The sequence below is a fragment of the Pteropus medius genome, unplaced genomic scaffold (genome assembly GCF_902729225.1).
Source record: "Pteropus medius unplaced genomic scaffold, Ma_sr-lr_union100, whole genome shotgun sequence".
Lineage (NCBI taxonomy): Eukaryota > Metazoa > Chordata > Mammalia > Chiroptera > Pteropodidae > Pteropus > Pteropus medius.
Window position 1 is genome coordinate 12,135,469 of NW_024345601.1, and position 14,816 is coordinate 12,150,284.

The 14,816-nt window shown below is 37.5% G+C and overlaps 1 protein-coding gene across 1 annotated transcript in view; it reads right to left on the reverse strand.

Annotated features, from left to right (window-relative positions):
* PLCB1 (phospholipase C beta 1) overlaps positions 1-14,816 on the reverse strand; it is a 411,190-nt gene that overhangs the window by 78,229 nt on the left and 318,145 nt on the right. Inside the window, 1 exon segment of the mRNA XM_039874578.1 lies at positions 14,336-14,516. Within this exon segment, the coding sequence (XP_039730512.1) occupies positions 14,336-14,516 (181 nt within the window).

The following is a 14,816-nucleotide window of genomic DNA, read 5'->3' on the forward strand; positions in this document are numbered from 1 at the left end:
TCAGCACAAAGACTAACGGTGTGGACCCAGATTCTGGTCCCCACTCTAAGACTTATTCAAATTATGATTTTGGTCAAGGGGCCCACATTTTCAAACCTGCATTTTCTTCATTGTAAATGAGATTATCAATGCCTTTATCTTTTGGAGGAACTGTGAAGCTTAAAATAAAATGAGTATAATACAAATGTGAGTTATAATCAACTGTAAATTATAATTCTTCGTTTCCAGCTATATCATCCATTGTTTAATTGCTTCATAGATGATAGGAGTTACCCATCTTAGAAATTGATGTTTGTGTCGTTGTGTGATTGACTTCCAAAAGACATCAGAAATTCTCTTCTGTGCTAGCATTGAACTTTTAGTGGATCACTATGAAAGCAATTATTTTATTTGCTTGCATCTATTTTCTTATCAAACCAAGCTTCAAGAGGGCAACAACAGTGTGTTCGTATCTTTGGCCTTTCGCACAATTCCTAGCATTCATTAGGTGATCAATAAATGCTTGTCAATCACGAGAGGGTCATTTTACCCTCTAATCCCTCCTCTTTCTTTATTCCAGGTGTAACCTTCTGCCATTGCTCAGGCAGCAGTAGCAACTGGACTCAACCCTTCTTACTTGACACCAAATGGATGGTGTGGATGTCCTATGAAAGGCTGCACTGCTGTTCCCTAGAGATGGAGACTCAGATATAGCAGTGTGAATTGACCAGTTTTATATACGCTGTAGCTACAATAGTGACAAGGCAATATAATTGTAATGTCCGTAAACTTTCATCGATAATTCATACATGCAAAGCACAATTTGAAGAGTTTTAAATGTATTAGTTTATTCACTTCTAAGAGTTGCCTTATCAGGTTGGTGCTAGTACCTCCATTTTACTTATGAAAACACTGACACGCGGGGCTCAAGTTCTTGGCTTAGGGCCACAACGGTAGTAAGTGACAGAGCTGGGTACAAACCCAGACAAATCAACCTTATGTTCTTCACCACTTTCTCATGCTGCCTTTTCATTATGATTTTAGAAATTGTTTGATAAAAAACCTTTCTTATCTAAGAGAATAAAAGAAGTTGAGGGATAAATTTTCTCACAGGATTACAATAAAGAATCCACATTAATTTATCATGAACATGAAATCTGATGCATTCATCTGTGAAGTGGATTAAATCTGAACAAATATTAACTGGGGCTTGGGCCAGAAGAAAATCTATTTGATCATTCAAAAGAGATTGCCTGGTCATAACCATCGCAATTAAAGAAATCATGAAATATTACAGTGTTGTAGTGCCATTTATCAAGCTGTCTAGATGTTAAATTTGGTGTGCAAAGCCTCTGGAAATTTCCTTGAGGATCCTGCAATGCCTCTATTCAGTACCTTTCTTTCCCCAGAGACCTTTATTTTCCCCCATTCACCCCAAGGCATTACAGAGAGTTATCCAGGGATCTCCAACCTTGGCTGCAACATTAGAATACTTAGGGGCAACTTCTTAAAAACGCAGATTCCAGGGCCTGTTCCTAGGCCTGTGAACTCCAAATGTCTAGGGGCAGAGCCTGGGAATCAGTATTTTCAAAATCTTGGATGATTTGGATACTTTGAGGGGATCTATACAGACCATTGTTAAATCGTCCAGCAACATTTTTGAATTCAATGGTATTCATATTTCTGTTCCCATGTTATCATCTCTATTATTCATCTGACTCCAGAGGATATTCTTATTTTCTTGATTATGTCAGAACCTGGTCACACTTACTGCTTTTCTTACACCACTGCCCTCATCCCCAGCAACGTCAATATCCAGTCAGTGAAGCCACTGAGCCTGAGATCTCACAGCCCTTCTACCCACTCATTTTTATTTTGATCTGGTTTTAGTCCCCATACGACTGCCAGTACCACACTTCCTCAAGGTTCCACAGGAGCTCCCTGCCTCCTGCATCCCCTGGCCTTCCTCTTTGGCCCTCCCTCAGACCATCTGCACTTACTCTTTACTCTTCTAGTTCTCATTTCTCTTGATAGAAGAACTAGTTCTCATTTCTCTTGCTCCTAGAATACACATCTTTGTCTAAACCGTTCAATTTAACCACAATCCAACACATATTTATTAAGCACTTACTAAATACCAGGCAATATCATAAAAACTTTGAGCTGATGACTTGACTTTCTAGATCTTGCCATTCAAAGTGTGGCCCATGGACCAGCAGCATTGGCATTGCCAGGGATCACATTAGAAATGCAAATTCTCAGTTCCTTCCCCAGATCAACTTGAAGGCAAAATCTACGGTTTAAGAAGATTCCCAGGAGATACTTGTGCATGTTATAGTTTGAGAAGCAGTGTCTAGATTATTGACAAAAATGAAGACAATTTAGAAGAAACCTTCCATTATAGACTGAGTGTCTGTGTCCCACCCCACCCCGCCCCAAATTAATATATTGCAATCCTAACTCCCAATGTAATGGTGTTAGGAGATAGAGTTTTGCAGAGGCGATTAGGTCATGAAGGTGGAGCCCTCGTGAATGGGATTAGTGCCCTCATAAAAGAGACCCCAGAGAGCTCCCTAGCTCCTTTAACCATATGAAGAAACAGTAAGAAGACAGTCATCTATGAACCAGGAAGTGAGCTCTCACCAGACATTGAATTTGCAGGTGCCTTAATCTTGGACTTTCAGCCTTCAGAACTGTGAGAAATAACTGTTGTTTAAGTCACTCAATCTATGGTCATTTGTTATAGCAGCCCAAACTGACTAAAACATCCTCTCAAATTCCCTCTTCTCTGCCTCAAAAGACCTTTGGAACTTTATCTGCATTTTCTCCATTACTCCAAACTCAGCTTTCTCACTCGTGACCCAGAGATAATGTTCCTGGGGTAGTTGTGAAAGCTGAAAGGGAAAACACATGTGCAAGTATTAATAGACCTCATCAATAGGTTCTTAGAGAAAGATTCTCGCCTTTGTTTTCCATCCTGTATTCTCCTACCTGTGGCAGGACCTAATCCACCATTTCATTTTCTCTTCTCAAACTTTCTACTACACTGGACACATTCCTTTTGCATAAAAACACATTTCTCTTTTCCTTATCCTCCCAGAACCCTGAACTTTTGTTCCATCCTTGACCTTCCTTGCATTTCCACCCCCCAAGTGGAAGACTAATTGCTGCTTCCAAAGCTGCACTGCTCCATCTTCACATTCTTCAACCCCACCATCTCTCTTCCACTCCAACCTCTGGGATTCACCTGATTTTGCTTTAAGATTACAAAAACTTTTTCACTACTAAACTTATTGGTCATTTCTCAAGGCCTTAACTTTTATTCCAGAAATTTGAACATTTTCTTAGTTCAAAGCACCCTTAGGATCTCACTAATTTTTTCATGGTACTCTTAGGCTAAATAAAATAAAATAAAATAAAATAAGTTTCATTTATTTATTAAATAATTAGGTCCAAACAACTTAAGAGTAGTACTTTGCACAGTGCCCAAAAGATGTTGCTCCTTTTCTTTTAAAAATGTAAAATATCCTACAATTCCCTTGTGAATTCAACATGGTGCCCCAGGGTGCTTTTACACACAGTTTGGGAATCATGACTTTATCCTTCTGAAAGCATTCCAGATTTTAACCACTCTCTTACAAAACTCTCTTTCCTTAATTTAGACTATCTCCAGCAATCTCCACGGTCACTCCTCCTCTAACTCTTTTAGGAGTTTCAATTTATTTCAGCATCATCAACTACCTTTGACCAACTCTACCTGAGGATACTCACAACCATCTTAACATTTCCACAAGCAGGTTTAGGGAGGGTCGTCTTTCGCCAAAGAAGTCACTGCATTTTCCCACTAAATATCATCGTTCAGTTCCTTCTTGGGTACTTTCCCCCGCTAATGAGTCATGGAGATTTTTAAATTTCTTCTGTCACTGCATATCCCATGGCTTTGTGTTAACAGTATTCTGGTGCAGATTTTCATTAACTTCAGAATAGACTTGGCAAGTATTCCCTTCCTGCCCTCAGTCTCTCCTTAGCCCTTCTACTCCATTCCCAATATTATTCCCTTTTGTGTGTATCAAATCCTTAACTGACTCTCTATCAGCAACTATGTTATGCTCCAGTTCTAAATTTCCCTTCTCGATTAGCATTCAGCATATCCAATAAACTAGGCAGTATTTTACTCTCAGAATTGTCCAGGCACACACCTGCTTCTACACTTTTTCTCATGTTATTCTTCTACCTTGATGATATTTCCATTTGAATGGGAGACAGCACTGATATAGAACATTCCCATGATTGCAGAGAGTTCCATTGGACTATGCTGCTGTAACTGCTTTTGATAAGAGAATAGAGACCAGCTAAGATCTCCCCTTGTCCATGTCCCTCTCCTTTCTAAACCAGCCTTGGTGATTCTCCCCTTTGATAGCCTAGATAACTCCAGGCCTTAGCATCTTAACTGGCTTTTTCTATAAGATATCCCTTATAGATATTTACCTTTGTACGTACATACTTTATTATTCCCCTCCCCAAATTATGCTACTACTATAGTCTCCTAATCTTAATAATTTTTGGAACCCCAGGCTTTACTTAAAATTGACACAAAAATATTGTGAATAAAATCTTTTAAGTTTTGAAACCACACTGCCCATGACCTTGGTGATAGCTATGGAGCATAATGTCCAAGCTGTGGACTGTCTTATCTGAAATACTTTCCAAACTACATAATCTTGGGATTTAAGAAGCTAAGTTTTATTACCTCAGGAATAAATGTCTTATTGTGAAACTCGAGTGTACTTTTCTAAAATGTAGCTTTTGCATGCAACTAATAAAAAGAGTTTCTTTAGAATCCCAAGGCATATGTTTTTTTTAAAAAGGACAGCGTCTCAGTGTTTAATAGGACACGTATGTAAATGTTCTTCCACTGTGTTCAGATCCCCGTTGGTCTCCCCTACTCTCTTGTATAACAGACATCTGCCTGTAACATTCTGCCCTTTCCAGATATTTTCAAAAGACCATCACTCTTACCGTGATTTTGCCCTTAAAACATTTACTGTTTTCATTTAAACTTCCTCGACTTAAGGTCTCAAAAGCAGAATGATTAATATCACGTCTTTGTTAATAATATGCCAGTATTGTCAGACTTACGTCAAACTGACAATGGGGTTATATATATAAATCAATACTTTATCTCTTTCCTACCCTTAAAAGAGAGAGTATGGTGTTCACTTATGGTTTTCTCTATCCAATACTACTTCTCCAGGAAAAGCTTCTGCTTTCTGAGAACTGGCTCTGTGCCCCATGTGGTTCCCATAGGAACTGCTCTATTCTTTATGCCATCCCTTGGCCAAGGTAACTGGTCCAGGGAGGCATTGATCCAAGTTGGACCAGTCATGCCCTGACTTTGGCCACAGGCGACTGGTCTAAGATCGCAAGCTTGGCCAGTCATGTGACCCTAACATGGATTTCCCCAAGATTTTTCCAACCTGTCACTGAATAAAGAAATATAACTTAGAAGGGGTCGGTGCCTACATTTTTTTGACAAGGCTAAGAATATATGCTGCTTTGGAAAAGAATAATACTAATGGAAAAAGAGAGAGAGAGAGAGACATTGAGAGAGAGAGAGAGAGAGAGAGAGAGAGATATTTCTGGTGCCTATTTCTCTTTGTTTTCCCTTCCCCCAGTTTGGAAAGTTATTTTTTTTCTTAGGTGATCCACTCTATGTATTTTTGTAGCATATACTCTTGTTGTCTAAGTTAGTCCATCATGAGTTTCTGTAACTTGAAACCAAGAGAATCCTTACCAAAGAAGTAAAATTAAAAATTTCACTGCCTTATACCCAAATAACATGGAAGAATCTCTGATTTTTGTGCTCAGGGTTTCTATTGCATGAAATGTAAAAATATGACCCTGGAGAGGAATTTTCCACACAATAATTGAAATGCTTTTTAATTATTTTAGGGTACACTCACTTTTGGTGTATTTATTAATAGACAGGCTCTACTCAAAGACCCCATCAATCATGTATGCATTAACCACAAAACTCACTAAAGAAAAAAAAGAAGAAAAGATTAGCTTAAATTTCCTAGGAAATAAACCAAGAGGGTATGTGGTAAACTGAAATGCAGTAAACAACATTCAATTTTAACTTTTAGTACGATTTTTTTTTCTGGCCCAAAGGAATAGACACATCTCAATAATTTTGCTTATTTGTTTCTCACTCATAGTTAAATGTTTCAAACCTTTTAAGGAGTGAAAAAGGAAAGTCCCAGGGGAATATAATTTCATGCTTGTTCTCAAATCTGTGCTGAATTTCCCTTGGTTTAGTCATTTGAGGGTGAAAAAATGGTTTCCATGGAAGAGAATAATTCCTAGACTGTAGCTCAAAAGGGATAAAAAATATGTGGACAGAAATCGGCATCTTTGGAGTCTCTTCTAAGAAAGATAATTTTAGGAAATAGGCAAAAAGTTAAGTAGGGAATGTTCTCACTTCAGACAACTCATCTTCCTTCCCCTTCCAGTAATATCTAGAGAAGGTATCTCCTGCTCTGCTAGTCAAAGTACCCACTCTGAGTTTTCACTGTGAATCATTTGTTTTTCTTCTACAAAGAATTAAGTTGTGATGCTTCTAAACTAAGTAATGACCTGTGGACTAAGCACATTACTGACAGTTTATAAATGAGGTGGGTGTTTATACTGGGATGTATCTTGCCATTCAAACTGAGGAATATTCATTCATTCATCAACCAATATTTACTGAGTACCTATGCAGTACTACATACTATGCTAGTGTGGATGGTCCAACTGTGAGCTGACCAACAAGCCCTGTCCACATGGAGCTGACATTCTCCACTAGCTCTCTGTTCTTTCAGGAGGAGAAATTCTTAGACCAAAGGGGCAACTATCTTGATCATAAAATTAATTTTTAAATTTCTATAGCTAAACAAAATTTACAGCTTCTTATTTGAATCTAAATGTTTAGGATCCTTGGAATTTTTTTTCATGCTGGGCAAAGAAATAAATAAAAGTGGAAATCTGACCAAAACTCTTAATTGATGTCAATAAATTGGCCCCGTGAATGCATAACATTTAACATTTTCACTTTTAAATTATGCCAAAGTAAATGTCAGCTTTTTAGCTTTCTGGGAATGTAAATGGATCAATGTAACATACTCCCTTGAATGATATTTTGGGTATACTTTTATGAAGCTATCGACTGGAAATATTTTCAAACTCTAAAAACAATCAAGAAATTTGATAAAGGGAGCTTTCGTTGTTCTGTCTAGTTTATCAATCCAGATGATGCCTGGGCTTTTTTCATCTCAATTCTCTGAGGCTTGTTTCTTCACTAGTAAAATATAATATCTAAATTACCTCTAATGTTCTTTTGGTAAATTATAAAATTATATTCTTCCATGGTGTAAGTGTTTTTGGTATTCAATAATGGTTTAAAATACCCTGAAAATAATTTAAAAAGTATGAGTTTATGGCCATGAAATATTCATTTTAATGATAAAGGTAATTTTTATGATAAAAGAAGTTTCACTTAAAATGATTCATATATAGCTTTAAGCAAAAACTTATAACAGACCAAAGAATTATCTCTTTGTAATTATAAATGCTAATGAAGGTGCTTGCAAGAGTTATCGAAAAGTTAATGTTTTATCACAAATGATGCAAGTACGAGTTTCTTGATTAAAATAATTAAAATAAAAGCAAATGAGAAAATGTTTGCATTTGACCAAGTCAAATTATATTATGAAACCAGCTGAAGAAAAAACTCAAACCACTAAATTTTAGGATAGGACTTCATAATTCTAAAAGATATCAAGGTCATTTAATTTCGAATAAATGAAATAAATATATTATTCATCACTCAGATGTGAGAAAGTAGCAAACATATTCAAACTGGAGGTGTTCAAATAATTTGCAAAGAAGACCTGGCTAAAAGAGACATGATTTGCCCTGTGGTTTGTAACTAAAATAGCAATAAATCAAGGGCTTAATATTTCAACAGTTCATTTGGAAGCTAGACACAGAAGAGCTGCTCATGAAGATAAATACAACATGTCAGCCACTTTTTTTCTTAATGTAAAATATATCATGTCAGCATCCCACACTTGCCAGATGGAATGCAATGAGTCCTGTAATTCCAGAGGGCACAAACTAAATTATCAGACTTGTGGATTCTATTTTGGAATTTTCCTTTCAGCAGAATCTCTTCTGTTCCCTAAGCTTTTTTAAGTTGACACAAGTCAGAACTATTATTTTCTTTGCCTTTGGGGAGGGTTCTATTTATTGACTTTTCACCCCCAATCTTACCTAAATAGTCAATATTAGCACACAAGAATATATTAAGACTTAAACTGTGCACATACACAAAAGGAAAACCAAAGTGAAAAGTGTATTGCTTTAAACTGAAATCCCTAATTATTATTTTAAAAGGTTTGAGAGTTGGACAATCTCTGTATTCTATAATTTAAGTGAAACTAACATTACAGCCAGAGGAAAACTTAACAAGCATTCTTGTACAGGCTTTTTATTTTAGAAATGAGAATGCAGACACTTAAGAAGTGAACTGTTTTAGCTACATATCTGAAAATGGAAGTCATGTCTCCTCACCCTAAATCCTGTGCAAATTGTCCTTTGGTAAAGAATGATGGCTATGTTCTAGGCAGCGTGTTAAATTTCCATGAATTGTTTTACTGAATCTCACATCCAAACTATGAGGGCTGTGTGTAGATTCGGGGTTGGGGGTAGAGGGGAGGGGTGGGGAGGCTAATTCTCCACTGCTCTCTGTGCAATATGATTTGTAACTCCTCTAAGCAAGAAATAGAGTATACTTCCCCATCTCTGGAATCTGGGCAAGTCTTTGGTTTGGCCAAAGAAGGAGGAAGACACAAGACCTCTTAAGAGAACTTGCCCACTTCTACTTCCTCTCAATTGGATACCTTTCCAACTTCTTCATGAACAAGCCCAGGCTAGCCTACTGGATGGTGAGAGATGTGTATCAGTCATCTATGTTGACCCAGGCGACGGTCGGCCAACCTCTAGAAGTAGCACCCCTAGGTGACTGGCAGCTGAACCAAAGACACATAAATGAGCCCAGCCAAGACCAGAAGAATCATCCAGGCGAATCAAGCTCAAAATGCTATACCTAGAACCGTGAGCTAAATAGTCCTTGTTTTAATTCAGTAAGTCTTAGGGCGTGTGTTACATAACAAAGCTAACTGATAAAGATGGGCATAAAGTAGGCTTGACTTCAGGAACTGTGCTCTTAATCACTCTAAGCCCCTGAAGGCAGGGACCACATTTGGGCTTGGTCCACATGGAGTCCTTCCACCAGTATGAGGTCCACAGAAGACCTTCAATACTTCTGGTGAGTGAATGAATATATAAGCATATTTCATACTCTCTAACTTGCCCAACATCCTAAAATAATAAATGAAAAGATACAGTATGAATTACGTGGGTCCAAAGAACAGGAGTCAGTTCAACAGAAGAATAGGCAATAGATGTGAACAGGCAGTTTGTGGAAAAAAGGAATACAATGGCCAATACATATATGGAAATATGCTTATTTTTGCTCATAATTAAAGCAATAGAATTTCAGATCAATATCATTTCTAAACACACACACACACACACACACACATACACACACACAAAGAACAACATGAACTCTATTAGGGCTATCTAATGATGAGCAGGAAAACTGACAAGAACACATTTTGACAATTTTTTATTCTTTATTTCACTAATAAGTTCTTTTATTTATTTGTTATTTCTTGTTTGCTTGTTTGGTAAAGAATGTAAAGTTTTTGGGAAAGCTAAGTCATTTATTTCTGCAGAAAAAATGACCCTGTGGTAAAGTCAGAATATTGGAGGAAGACAGAGAACACTACCCCAACTATAGTAGAGATATTTCCTGACACTGTAATTGCTCCTGGCACACATACTTCAGCTGGGCAACCATAGAAGGAAGAAAATTTAAGGTTGGCTCCCAGACAGGCAGCAATAGCAAATAGTGCTGACAGAAATCATCAAAAAGAAGGTGAAGAGCTCCCTCAGGCTGCAGCAGGATGTCAAAAATTGTAATACATATTTATATTTGAACTTAAAAATTCCTAGGCAATTGTAAAAAAAAAAGTTGAGTAAAAACAATGTTTTGTGTACACTATCTAATTATCCTTTCTGACAATTCAATGAAGTAAGGATTATTCTTATCTTCATTGGACAAATGAGAAAACTAAAGTTCGGAGTGGTCATGTAGCTACTCAGTGGGGGAGCACTAGGAAGAAATGACGTTGTTTCACCCAAGACCCACACTCGCATCTTGTTGGGCTATCCATTCGCAGCTAATCAGTATTCACCCAGAGCTTTCACTATGAAACACTGGGATTGGCAGGGAATTGGGAACTCAAGTGGATAGGTACCGATGCTGGTTTGGGGCCCACGAATGATTACTAGTGGGACAGGCAGGCAGATGTATAAGAAGAATATGAGCCGTTAAAGTCAAGGTGAAGGAAGGGAAAAATGAAAAAGATTAGAACACGTGAGAGATTTAAAATATGAGAAAGAGGGGAAAAGGTAGGAAGCAAAGCAAAGAAAAACAAAACAAGCCTCTGCAAAGGATAAAGAGTGCGACAACTGTGAGAGAAAAATGAGAAAAAATCTTTTATTGAAACCACTAAGAAGGAGGAAGAAGAAAACAAAATGGAGGAGGGCCATGCACAGCTGTGACTGAAGAGGGACCCACGGACAGCAACACAAAATCCTCTCTCACTAGGCAAAGTGAGAGTGTTTAGCCTTGATTGCGATGCTGGGCTGATTACTGTGAGTGATCAAGAACCCTCAGAGGGATCCCCTAAGAATTTTCTTCACTTACCAAAGTCACTTTAAAATTCAAACCAAACCCTAATGGTATAGGCAACACTAAGGGTCAACCTGTGGTGGCTGATGAAAACAGATAAACAAATTAGAGCCAATTCTCCAACCCTGTAGGTCTCCCCGGGAACAAGCGTCCTTAATTTGGGTCCACAGACTCTCACAATATCTATGGAGAGATTTCAGGAGCGCAGGAACTGGAATGGGGTTGGGGAACTTACATCTTCATTTTCACCCAACTTTATCTGAAAGTAACATTCTCTGCTATTGCAAATATAGGTGAGAAATCAAAGGAGTAATTTCCATAGCACCTGTACCTTTGTCACCAATAGATACTCACCTAAATTAATGATCAAGCTGTCAATAGTGGAGAGCACGATGTATTGGCCATTTCAACTAAAACAAGTTTTAGGCTTACCAAAAATACATTTTGAGCAAAGATAATGATCCATAGGCTTTAAAACTATGCTTCTTCAACTTGAATGTGGAACAAGTCACCCAGGACTCCTATTAAAATGCAAGTCGTGATTTAGCATGTCTGGGTGGGGCCTGAGACTCTGCATGTCTAACAAGCTTCTAGGTGATTGGGGTACTTACTACACTTGGAGTAACCAGGCTGCAGAGCTATTTAGATGCAAGGCTTTAAGGATAAAGATCCTTTTAGACAGGTATAAAAAATTCTTTGAAGTTGTAGAGTCTATGTCACTTGGTGTGCATTTTTATACCTCCCATGATAATATAAACAATTCCTTCAAAAACATTCTCTTGGTGTTTATCAGTTTACAGAATTTAGGCAAATTGTTCTTATAACTGTGTTTTCATATCGATTTATTGATATCTTTAATATTGCATTTATCACATGGTAATATAACTGTTTATAATACATGCTCCCTAAATGTGTGGTGATAATGTCTTCTTCATCTTTATCTTCAGTGTCAATCAGAACGTTTTGAAAATAATAATTTTTTAATGAACATTTAACAGGGAGTTTATCGGTGTCATGGTTTCTTTCTAGATCCTTGAACTTTGGGTACTGGCATTTGAAATGTACGATCCTTAACCAAAACACATTTGTATTTAATTCTCAAAGCAATTTTTGGAGCTGAAATAATTTGTTTAATTTTCCACGTCACCTAAATATTCCTTTTTACCTGGGGCCTACTCGATTTTTAATAACATTTCCATTTGTCTAATTTAGCCTAAAAGGCCTATTCATAATTCAGAACCACACCCAAAGATAGAGCTGACACTTCTGCATGCCTTTCAGTCAAAAGAATTTCCGGCAGAACAATTTCTGGTTATTACAAATAGAGTTGATATAAAGTTCTGGTACACAAATTAGTTAAAGGCATGTAGTATAAATTGTAGATGCCCCCAAATAACCATAAAATAAACTGTTTGATTCTAAAGACAAGGTGTTTGGGCCTTAGCCTTCTTAAAAAAGGCCCATACATGTGTATTCAAAGGAGCTGAGGCTTTATTGGAAACCCAAATCCAGTTTAAAAACCATCAACCTATACACTTTAACTGAGTGAATATGTGAAATAAAGCTGTTAATGGAAAAAAAAGAGAAGCACAGTATCCCAGTCATCGTAATGAAGGAGTTGGCTGTGTGCTCTAAGTAGATGTAAGGTCATTATGATAACTTTGGCTTGGAATCTGAATTAGTGGAGGTAGCTGCTTAATGGTTATAAAGTAGGGGTTCTAGAGTCAGAGGACTAAGTTCAAATTCCAATTGCACCGCTTTCTAGTTGTGGAACTTTGGGAAAGTCACTAAATTTCTTGGTAAGATTTGTAACCTGCCAAATGGGCTGACAATAGTACCAAACTCCAGTGGATATATAAAGAGGGTTAAATTGGACAATTCCTGTAAATGGCTTAGCACAGTGTATGGCCCAATGGTGATTGTTCAATAGATGATGCCATTTAATTTTTAATGATGACTATTTTCTGGAGTACTAAGGATGGGGTATTGGAGAATGCCAGATTCTCCAATACCCAAGACCCCGCAGTGGTTGTAGCTGGGTACCAAAGCCATTATATCCCATTAAAATCCCCTTTCATTTTCTTGGGTCTGTCAAGATAATTCCTTCCTTATACCAAACCTGACTGCTCCCTATCTTTCACTGCTTAGATTTTATTTCAGTAGTTCACAAGCCAGGTGGCCCATCAAAATTATGTGGAGCTTGTTACAGATAAATCCTTGAGTCTCAATTTAGGTATGGGGCCGTGAGTCTTGAAATGTGGTCCTGGGAGCAGCATCACCAGCCTTATAAGAGGCCTGTTGAATTGGAAATTCAGGGTAGGACCCAACAATCTGTTTTAACAAACCCTTTAGGTGATCCTGATGCATACTTAAGTTGACAATATTAATCAAGAGGAATCTGATATTTGATAAGCTCCTGATGTGAGTTTGGCCTTCTCATTTGCATATTGTCACCGGGGAACCAGTACTAAAACAAGGCATTATACTGAATTGCCTAATACACACTCATGGCTAACATATCAATCAATTTCCAATGTGCAAGCAAAAACAGCCTCAGAATTCTCTTAGATGGACAGGACTTCAGCAAAAAAATTGGACACATCATACAAACACTTCGCAGAACCCATTTCCTCTGGAGACACTACTTTAATTTCTATTAAGCTTACTTATTTGTTCTGTTTTTGGCACAAGCTGGTTCTCAAGGACATTTATTGATTATTTCATTTAATTTATCTGTCACCATATATTCATCGCATCTTTCCTAGGTGCCTAGGCATTGACAACAATAGAGAGAATCTTACAATTCATGAGAATACATTTTAGAGGACAAAACTGATCATTAACAGATGATGACATTTCCTTTCATAGGGAGCCTTAGTAATTGGGTAGATAGCAGTCCATGTTGGCCATTTAGATACTGACTTTCCTAAATAAAGGAGAGTGGGCTGTGTAAATTTTTTTAGTTCTTGAAAAGCCCAATGATACAAAAAAAAAAAAAAAGTATTTGCAGCATGTTCTTAATTTTTTTAAAGGTGTTTTATAATTCCTTGTGAGATTTCAAAGCTCTCAAAAAACTATTATAACTCAAAAATAAGTTAGTGAAAGTAAAAACTATAAAACATGGCCTCATTAAGGAACAGAGAAGAGCGCGGTAAAGATGCTAAAATAGTGAAGCTTATAAATTATTAATGTGACAAACACTATGCAATTTCCAATTTTAAGAAATGATAATTTTGTAGTTTTTTAAAACCCAAATAGTATGTTTTGATTGTGTTTGTGCTTGTAAGTTAAGCACATGTTAAAGCATATGTCAAAATATGGATCTAAAAAATGTGTCTTACCTCTCTCCATAAACTAGCATCAAAATAAGATGATTGGGTATGGAAGCAAAAGGAAGGTGCCAGCCAGACCTGTGGCTGTCTCCCTTTAAGTTATCCAAGGGCATTAAATGTTTTCTATAGGGTTCCAGCCATACAAACCTATATCACATACCAGTTTAATATGTTCTCGCTTCTGGTACTTTTCACTATAATACTGTTCTTGTCGAAGATTCAGCAGCTGTTGCTGTTGCTTGTCCTTTAAGTCTATTAACTTTTGGGTCATTTCAGCATCCAGGGCAGCAAGATCTTGCTCAATCATCGATGAACCATGGTCAGGGCTGCTGGGTTCTGATCTGCAGAAACACAGAGCTTGACTCAAAAAACATGCAGGTCCTAGTAAGAGGGAGGGAAGGTGGTTCACCAGAATTCCTCTTAGAGAGACCTCTGTGTTAGAAAATAAATATTTTGCTAAGCCACTTGAAGTACAGGCTGATACCCTGAAGACAATCCTAGCAGTAGAGGGTCCCCAAACACAGAAAATGGGAGAAATCTGTGTTATTCCAGAAGAAGGTAGAGGCAGAAAAGCAAGCCAGGAGGCCTGGGGCTCTGGCGGTGCCGGTGGAGAGACTGATAATCTCCGAGGGGAGAACAGA